The 10,482-nt window shown below is 33.1% G+C and overlaps 1 protein-coding gene across 2 annotated transcripts; it reads right to left on the minus strand.

The window, feature by feature from the left end:
- Positions 1-1,015: 1,015 nt before the first annotated feature.
- LOC117101128 (A disintegrin and metalloproteinase with thrombospondin motifs 9-like) lies at positions 1,016-8,813 on the minus strand. Of its 2 annotated transcripts, none has more exons than XM_033241019.1 (4): positions 8,585-8,813; positions 7,681-8,036; positions 5,544-5,709; positions 1,016-1,038 (listed from the first exon to the last, which is right to left on the minus strand). In XM_033241019.1, exons 1-4 carry the CDS (start codon positions 8,670-8,672, stop codon positions 1,031-1,033), a joined length of 618 nt encoding a protein of 205 aa, XP_033096910.1. In that variant the 5' UTR covers positions 8,673-8,813; the 3' UTR covers positions 1,016-1,030. The 2 variants fall into 2 exon arrangements, with proteins under 2 accessions (XP_033096910.1, XP_033096908.1); XM_033241017.1 differs by lacking the exon at positions 1,016-1,038 and adding an exon at positions 1,226-1,267.
- Between the last annotated feature and the right edge of the window lie 1,669 nt (positions 8,814-10,482).

Genomic DNA, 10,482 nt, shown 5'->3' on the forward strand with positions numbered 1-10,482 from the left:
TGTCTGCTCGTTTTGTAATTTAAAATCCGTTTTGGGCATTTGCAGTTATCAACAGAGTCAAAAAGATAACCACAGTAAAAGTTAGTCAATAAGAGACAATTAGGTCTTTTTTTAACAAAAGATATTAAAATGAGGAGGTGCATGGGGAACATATATTTTCAAATCACCTTGAAAGCAAACTGAGGAGCATGATGTGTGGGTTATTTTGATCTAAATCATGCATGAAAAAAGACAAATGAAGGATTTCAAACCCACACAAACTAAATACAAGTTATCTACCCATTGCTTTGTCAATTACATGTACAGTAACAGTAGAGAGGGTATGAAATATGTCCACTTCCGGTCTGATCTTTGTTTTTTATGAAATTCACCAATCTTTGAGTTAAAAACTCTTCCGGTAATGAAGCCACCGGAAGATGATACAGTATCTCAGGTCTTTGACACGGATATCTATTTTTTATAAGACATTATCTCACTTTTATTAAATTTGAATACTGTAAAAAGAAACACTGACAAAAAACTATGTCAATCTTTCCTCTCTGTCGGAACAATGACAACAAGCTGTTTCTACTTTCATGGCAGAAACTTCAATCCGTGTCCAAATTTACCATCTGCTGATCGTGATTCATACTAATTAATTACGAACTTATTCAATAAAAGAATCCTTAATCCTTATTTAATACCTGTTTTATATTAGCAGTATACAGTAATTTTTGTCTAAAATTCTGCCATCTTCAAAATAATTCTCTTGTTATTTGTAGCCAAATATATTTATTTTATTTGACAAAAAAAAGTAAAAATGTTGTAAATAGCAATTCTTTTTTAACATTAAAAGTTTTAAGTTAACAAGGATTCTAGTTGATCTCCAAAAGTATAAAGTTTTAATAATAAACTTTAGTGTCTCTTTAATATCCTGAAAGGATAATTTTGTTTTAACTGTCAGCAGACCTGTCAAGGGTCTCACTGGCTTGGTTGAAATTTCTTCTGGATTTGCTTGAGATTGGGCATTTTTTGAAAATTATGCTTGAGGTCACAAACCTTAGAAAAAAGAAAACACAGTCAAGCATCAATATAACCTACAAAATTTCGATTTTTAGTGGACATAAGCCCGCATTTTTGGCAGAGTTGCATCGCCTTCCTCCCCACCTTCGATGTCAGACATCTTGCTTTGCGGCATTATGTAAGCTTTTACTCTACTCACTCACAGAGGTACTGTACGGCATCAAACACTGTGACAATTTCTATGGGATCGCCAGCACCGATAGACCTGTTTGTACATGAACACACCAACAAAATTTAATTTGAGAAATTCTGGAAATTCTAGTCTAGCGTAGCAAAGTTAAGTATAATAGAGTACCATGTGAGTGTCGTCACAATGCCAGGTGGCGCCCTCTGTCACCCACCAGACGTTCGTTACCATTAATTACGCCTGACTTCATAGGCTTTCTGGAATAGGCATTTTAAAATCTAATATTTTACCATCAAAATGTACTAAAAACACGAAAGCTCGTATTATATTAGTTATTGAACACACATTTAATCGTCCATTAAAATTTACAAAGAAAAACTAAGATACAACATCTTAATAATTACGTTAGAAATTGGGATCAATTGTTTGTCAGTGGAGAAAATGGCATCTGGTTGAACACAATTTGTAACGATAGCAACAGAGTACAGTAGTATCACACGGTATCGTGACGTAACACTGTAATACTCTACAGTTACTAATAATATGCACTACCAGGTCCATTTGTGATCAGTTTCTTCAAGCAAATCCCCTCTGATAAACATTCCCACCTATTTCAAAAACTATTAAAATGATGATGAAATTCACAATTTATATCCTAGAATAATTCTGCCACCCCACTTCCACCAGTTTTTCCTCTTGACCTCGAACAGAGCGATAGGTACCTCTAGGCTTTCCGCACCCATATTTTTTAAGGATCCTGATTATGCGCCTGACTACTAGTACTCAAATTATGTACATGATAGTAAATATTAATGAGTTTGAGTTCTTTGATTATGACTCATATGAATAAATTCATTTCAAGCTATTCTTGAACAAGCACCTGGTAATTAAGGTCTAGCCACTAAAAGTTTAAAACCACTATAAATCAAAATTACCAATAAATTAAAGAAAATATTACCAAATTACGGTATGAGTCACAATGAAATTCATAGCCACTGATACAAATATTGGCATAATCATAAAATATATATTGTATTGTATGACAATTAATTCCAAATCCTTGATAAAGAAAAAAAAAAACCACCATATTCAGCCTGGACAGTAAGTATTTCACTATTTGTTTGTTTACATCGTAGTGGATTGATGTACTTTCACGAAATCGCGATTATCTTAGCTTAGTTGTGCAAAATTGCGTAAATCTCCAAAAGTTTACTGTTACAGGTCAGAGATTGTGATTAGAATAAAGTGTTTGGTACCATTGTAAAGCTAAGATGTTTATAGCCTGGTTCTCACGAGAGCCCTAGTATCCGGATCGGGAGCTAACCGTTAGCACCTGCGCGAGAATGCCCGATCGGTTAAGCGCTAACCGTTAGCAGTATCCGGATAAAGCTAACGGTTAGCAAGCGCTATCGGTTAGCAGATTGAGCGCGTTTTTATCATTAACCAATCACACGCACGCGTTTACAATTTCCAGTTTCTTATTGGAGTAATTCGATCATCATATTTTTGGTATGCGGATCGGGATTTTCTCGTATGGACGCACGGCAGCTAACGGTTAGCAGGATCCGGATCCTGCTAACCGTTAACAGCCGTGTGAGAACATAGCCTGTAGCTTTTGTAGTATTCATTACGTGTCAATCTGATCACATACGCACTCTCTACGAGCTTCGGAAAGTGTTAAAATTCCCTAAAATGTCTGGCGCTGACTGATACTATTTGTTTAAACCCATGGCGGTCGGTGTGTTAATAGAGAAAACTGAAAAAAAAGTTTATTGGAAGGGTGTTAATTTAAACAAATTCTTTTACCTAGCAATAAATAATTGGCTTCCTTAGTATCATCAGCAATGGAAAGCTGAAAATTGTACATTAGTCCTCTTATGTATGATGAAATCATTAGTGATTAACATAAATATTGGTATGCACCTCAGAATATTATATAAATATAAAAAAAAAACATTTGAAGATTAAAATTTAAAGAGGCTGAGCAAAAATAAACCCCTTGGTTCACCTAAAAGATTTGCCTATTATTATTATTATTATTTATTATTAAACTATAACCTATACTCCATTGTATACTTCTTGGCAGCAAATTTGTAGGCATATCCCATCCCAAACTCCATTTGAGTGCTGGCTTGGCTAGGAAACTTTTATCTTTACATTTATTCTTTTGCATTTCCATACATACTATAGTACACTTGTTTTTACAGCACATGGAAACTTATATTTTATGCTTAAAACCATTAAATACAGTAGGCCTATAACCACCCTGACAATATTTATAGGACTACTGTCAGTAGCATATGGTTTAAGACAGTAATAAATATAGCAGGCATGGTAATTAAATCAAAAGTATACTCCCAAGTGTAATACATATCTAATAATTGATGCTTAAACTGAATCATGGGGATAGAAAGAGACCAATGAGTATTCAATGTGGATTCTTTACTCTGTGGTTGATTACAATCTTGAGTAGAGTAGCAGGCCTGCTGGGTATAGTACATGATACAACATTTAACAAACATTATTATTTATATACAAGATTAAGAGTGTAGACCATTTCGTTCTGATGTGTTAGTTTACATCTGCATATACATAACAAGCAATAATAAAGTATTATTATTATTATTATTATTATTATTATTATTATTATTATTATATAAGAATGTGGTCTATGTTATTTGATATTATATAAATTTGTTTCATATTAAATGATGTTTATATATTTTGAAGGACCAAATGATCAGCTATGTTTTTTTAAAGATTTTTCTCAGCTTAGTTAATAAAAGCTGAGTTAAGATATGAGGCATGAACACATTCTTATAAAACAAAAGAAAATAAAGCTGATTGCTAAGCAAACAAAATTAGGCTTAAACAGTAATCTAAGATTCTAAAGTGACTTCAATGAGATTGAACATTTTAAATTTGATTATGGGAACTTCCTATCTAGTGTGACTGTCATTGGTTTGGAAGAGTGCTTTTCAAATTTCAATTGGGCTGTTCACAATTACTTTTTAGGCAATAATCACCAAATTAAATCTCTGCCCTGAATCAGAATTTGTTAAAAACACCCCTACAATCCCAAACATCGCTTAAGAGCATACATGGTTATTAATCGTGTGAGTTTGGGCAACTAGTTAAGTCTGTAGCAGTAGTAGATATGTGGGATAAATGAATTATTAGGATGGGTTCATAAATAGAGCAACATTAACATGAAGCTTATAAAATCAATAGTAAACTGTCAGCATACTAATTCACTTTCCTGATCTGTAAAGAAAGTGAATTATTTACCAGCTACAGTTCTAACAAATGTGCACAAGATAAATCAACTGACCTACATTAATTTTCCTGCCACCACTACGACTACTAGTACATTACATTTAAAAAACATTATCTCTTCCCATTAACACTAGGCTGGACTACTCTGGAGTCCTGCCAATTATTAAAGGTCACACAAATGGAGGTTGAAGGAAAGGCTAAATTACGTTCCACCTTTCTGTACCAAATTTGAGTAACGTATGGCTACACACCTCTTATAGTTAGCTATGTACAAAACTTGTACAAATTGATAAGAATTAACCACAGAAATATTGAATAATACTTTAATAGACAGACCCCTTTCTAAAATCTAAATTATTCCTAGCAACTACAGTATCTACAGTTTACAAATCATAAATAAGAATTTTACTGAATTATACTTCAAATGATTATTTTACACAAGGTTAAACATAGATAATAAATTCAAACATTTACAGTATTAATAATGCAATGTGTTTGATTTGGAGACAAGATCAATTGAACTAAGGCAATGCACCTCCATACAGACATGGTTGAAATAAATAGTTCTCCTAACAATGGGAAGGATATTGTTAGTGTTTTTTTCCCACCAAATGTTCATATTGTTATCCTTTCATCAATATATTTAAAATGGTTGTCTATTAGTACGGTCTGTAAAGATTACCAGCCAACAATGAATGTAAAATAGCCTACTATATATTTTTTAATTATTCTATTCAAACAAAATTGATGGGGGCGTGATGGTGAATTGGGCTCGATGATTAAGTGGGGGTGCGAGTTTGCAAAATAAGGTAATGAGTTGATTTTTATGTACGTAAGTGTGAATATTTTATGGGGGTGAGTGTCCACACTCCCTAGATAGCCCACATTAAATGGAGCTCTGTATATTATACAAAGGGAAGCAGATACTACAATATACAGCAAGTTTTGCCAGATTGTTATTTTAATAAAGGCTACTTTCTTTCATTGAAGAAAAAGCTTGAAAGAAATAATTGTCAGCTGAAAAAAATGACATAAATCATTAGAAAATGGCAATATAGAAACTGTGTTTCTATCTTACCTTTAACACCACATAGATTCTTCTTTTTTTCTTGTTGATTTTTCTTGGGTAAATTGTGATATATAATATGTGATTTTGTATCCGTTTCATCAGCTTTTTCAAATTGAGATTGGTTTTTTACTGGTTCAACATAAAAGTCTCCTACATTTGTTTTGAATGAGCCAAACTGAAAAATGAATAAATACATATATTATGTAAAAATATATTCTGTTAAAAATTTGATTGATGATTGTTACACACCTTGAAGAAAGGAGGTTAACCATGGAGCTGTTTCATTTGGAGCCCAAAATATGCTAAATCAGTCCATTTATAAGTTTTGGAAGTGGAAAATTTAATTTGGTCAGAACAATGCTTACATTATAGACCTAGATATTGAATTCCATGTTCTAGTATGGTACATCTTAATTTATTACTTTCATTTTAGTAAGTCTTTTTGCATTAACATTGAAACATTTAGATACAGATACAGAAAACTTTATTTCATCCTTCACAGGAAATTCACATGTTTGTGATGGTAACCTAGTTCAAATTTGTACAGTAAGATGAATATTACAAAACTACACAAAAATTAAACTGCTGAAGATAAGGATAACCAAACAACTATCTTTGAAAATTTTCGTTGAGCAATCTGATACCCTTAGGGTTGAAAGAGTAATGATATCGATTTGTGGGTGTAGATGATGACCTGAGTCTCCCACTCAGTTCAATAAAATTAGATACAATTACAGAATGGAGAGGATAAGAAGAGTCTACCATTACTATAGCAAACTTCGCCATCACCCTGTCACATTAAACAGAGTCTACAGAAGGCACCCATTCCCCAATAATTCTTCCAGCCTTATCAACGATACGATTAAGTCTATCCATGTCATCTTTTAGAATATTCCCTCCCAGCACACTGTAAATGTTACTTTTGATGTTCAAGTTTTATTGTTTTAAAGGGGAAGGGGTAAATGTTGCATTTTTTAGGAAGAGAAGAGGGCAGAATGGTACTTAGTAATTTGTAAACAGTATTGTTTTAGAAAATAAGTTAAGTAAGGTTATATTTAGTGGGAGCAGTAACAATTTTTCAAGAAAGGAGGGGAGGAAAGAAGGAATTAATTTAAGCTGTTTTTCGTTGGGCTGGGTTGTTTTAATGTATCTTGTAATTAATTTGTCTTAAGTTTTTTTGTGATTGGAAGATAGATCATAACCACAGATCCAATCCTTTTATCCACCAAAAGTTTATCATACTCAAGTTTTCATTAAAATCAGTCAGATTAAATAAACATCTTAGGAAAAACTTTTCATTATATTTACGTATTATTTCATAATATCACAAGTAGCTAGTACTGTACTCCAACCTACAGCATGTGCAATATTTGTTCACATTCAAAAACTCACACTGACCTAGTACTGTATTGAAACTTAAACTTATCCAGGGAAAATTGGTTGTCAAGGAGATCATTTAAAGCTGACCTTGGAATTCTGTCTCCACTTTGACACAATAAATTGAATCTCCTGCTCTACTCAGTTGATTATCTACTACTATCCTACTACTGTTTACTATAAAAAATAAACATATTATATAATTTATATAAAAACAATCTGTAATCAATTAAAATATTAATTAACAATTATCTTTCAAATTCATCAAGGGTCTTGGATATTACACTTTATATTGCCTAACTTCATTATAAAATTATATAAATTTAATTAACTGTTATGTAATGTTCTTCAATAAGATGTAACAGAATCAAATAACATTGCTATTACTATTAACATTATTTGAGAAATGTATACAATAGTTAGGTCATTAAATAACAATTATAAATTATAAACTATTTTGGCAAAAATTATAACTTGGAAACTTCAAAGTATTGCCCGCCTTTCTTACCAGGGAGGAGTCTGACCGATCTGCCAGCTAATTTTTCTCCAGCTGGATATGATTAAGTACCCCTATCAACCAGGCATCTATCCACAGGCAATTAGGTCAACTTTGAAGCTATTAACAAAGACCTATATCATTAACTTTGCCTTAAAAATTTACTTAAATACTACAGTATTTTTTTTTTTCTTTTAAGCAACCTGACCACTTTTATACTTAAGAAAATGTAATTACATTTTTTCGTATAAATTTTTAGATGAAAATTCTTACCATTCCGTTGCATAAACTCATGACAGCAGCGGAATCGGGATGACTGTTAACATTTCCAGTATAAAAGCAATGATGAGGCGCGTCATTCTGTAACGTATTGTATATATCATCCCCAGTTGAACCTATAGCATCTACGACAAAATTTGAAGCAATAAAAGAATCATCATGGGCTAAAGTTAAATGAAATTGGTGCCCAAAAGCTTCTATTAAATACATAGTTTTATCCGAGTCCCCGAAGAAGGCTGCATCTTCCTCAGGCGTAGGCACACTCCGTTTACGAAAATGGTGTACATTTTTAATTGATTCACGTTTGTGATTGACTCGAATTGGTGTGACAATCTCATACGATTTGTTATCTGTAAGAAAACATAATGATCGTAATGTAATTTCCTATTATTAAAAAGGGTCCACTATACACTCTTAACAAATGTTTAAACATTGGCAACCACAACATAAAAAATGCAGTATGACATCAAATGATGTTAACTAGTTGCTTAAAAAATACATAAAACATCAAATGACATATTAAAGGTCCATGTGAATTGATCATTGGGAGTAATGATCTTGATGGTTCACCTTCATTAAATATGGTTCAATAATAAAAATGTTTAAAAAATTGTGTTATTTATAAACACTCAATGTCCCCATATGTTTTCACCTCTTCCTATCATAGACATTAATTGATACTGTTTTAACCATGGTTAATTGTAAGTAGGGACGATCCAGGATATTTAAAACAGTGGATGGTACTGAGGCAAAAAAATAGTAACCCAATCAAATAACGGCCTAAATGGTATCTAACCCTCATCTATGCATGCCACTGGCAAAATTGGAGCGAAAAGTCCCGGGAAAAGCCGGGTCGTTCAAACTAGGTAACTGCAGTATGAGCATGGATGGGTCTTACCTGATAAGTCTGGTATAGCAGCTCCGTGAGAAAAATAAAAACAGTTCAGCAGCACAATGATAAGGACGGGCAGCAAATAAGAGTCCATGATAAATATTTGATTTAACTAAACGACTGACTAAAGCACATGCTAGTTTTGCTTGATGATCAGCTGGATGAGTCGGCTGTGGGCCAAAGACGAAGGTGGCAAAACTCCAAACAGGGGCTTGTGTATAGCGCAGCCAACTGAACTCATTCATTATAAACTGTGATGGTTCAGTGAGTACGGCATAGCTCCGCCTGCTATATTTCGACCAATCATCTCTCTAGGAAGTTATCGGAAGTAGTACTAAAAGTTGACGACCGGAAGTCGGTGAAGCAGAGAATTGCAGGCGTTATTTGTGGGGCCGTAATGAATGGATACATAATCAGGTGAATGTTAAAATATATTTTTAAAAATAATAATTATGTGACACGTTGTAGACCACGATGAGTTGAATTTCGACATCTAATGTCTCTCTGCCTCACGTTCTAGACATTTTTATACTTTATCCAATCGATTCAGATCATGGTGTAATCGAGAGCAATCCGACAGTGAGCTCATGCCTAGACGTACTTTTTTTTAAACAAGATTCGCCAATGCCTACAAATTTAATTGACAATTCAATTAATTTCAATTTAACTATTTCGGATTTTTTTCATTCTATATAGGCCTATGTCAACATCAAACTAAAAAGCAACTTAAGTAAGCCTACATCGGTGCCATATTAAAAGATATACGGACTGCCTGTGAGACAAAAGTTGAAGAAAGGATCAATGTTATGGTGACAAGAAAATAATACAAAAACTTTTTTTTAAATCCAAATGAGATACATGTAATCATAAAATAGAAACAATAGGCGCCATTGTTAAGGATAAAAGAATCTCTATTGATATGAATTAATGATGCACGTATTACAGATAATTCAATGGCGTATTTACGGGGAAGCGTGTGGAGGCCCACCAGACTGGGAACACGCCCTTCCGCCGGGAAACCTTGCGCCCTTCCCCTCCTGCTATTCATTCCCTAATTTAAAAAAAAATAAATATACACTCAGATATTTAAAAATCACATAAATTCACCACCATTTTAGCTTTTTCCACTTGGCCTGGGCCCCAAAACGTAAACTTGGCCAGCAGTACCGTCCCCTTTCCTTCGGGGAAAAAATTAAAGAGAGGCGAACCACGTTTCGGATAATGAAGAATTTGCTACAAGAGTTATTAATCACAGTAAAGTTATACCGTCCTTTTATATCATGTCGACTGTTGCTCAATACGTTTGTTAGCTTAGGCCTATTACTTTTACATTTTCTCTGTTATATTAGCTATTGTCTTTAGTATATTTAGGTGTGTGTTTTTTCAGTATTTTTAAATTTTAACCTCCGTTTTTATTATGTATGTTTGTATTTATTGAAATGAAAATGTTCCGCCAGAAATCTCCTTTTTTGGACAATAAAGAAATTTTTAATCTTGAATCTTGAAAACAAAAATATAACAAAAAATAAAACAAAAGTATTCTTCACGTCTATAAATATATGTAAGGCTAAATAAACCTTTAATAAAATACCCAATTTTCCTGCATCAATTTAGTCATAATCTACGACATAATTGACTAAATATGGCCAACGTTTCAAGTTCTCATTTAAAATTATGGCGGCGTTGATTCTTTTAACAAGTAAACAAAATGGTTTTTCATGCCATAGTGTAAATGTAAAAATAAATTGTGTCAATGATGTGCAGCCTACACATACTTACGTGATATTTTCTCTTTCTAAAAAAAAATCAAACTAGAATATCGGAATGTTGTGTTAAACCTAAATGTAAGGGAATTAATACGAATCCAACAACAGCACGCGCAGTATTATAGCCCAGGGTAATGC

The sequence above is a fragment of the Anneissia japonica genome, unplaced genomic scaffold, assembly GCF_011630105.1.
Source record: "Anneissia japonica isolate Jap-2015-1 unplaced genomic scaffold, ASM1163010v1 scaffold4054_len1135799_cov195, whole genome shotgun sequence".
NCBI lineage: Eukaryota > Metazoa > Echinodermata > Crinoidea > Comatulida > Comatulidae > Anneissia > Anneissia japonica.

Coding starts and splice junctions, on each gene's coding strand:
- LOC117101128 (XM_033241017.1), bottom strand. CDS start 8,672: ATGGACTCTTATTTGCTGCCCGTCCTTATCATTGTGCTGCTGAACTGT. Junction 8,037..8,584: donor TGCTATACCAGACTTATCAG/GTAAGACCCATC, acceptor GTTTTCTTACAG/ATAACAAATCGTATGAGATT. Junction 5,710..7,680: donor TGAGTTTATGCAACGGAATG/GTAAGAATTTTC, acceptor TTCATTTTTCAG/TTTGGCTCATTCAAAACAAA.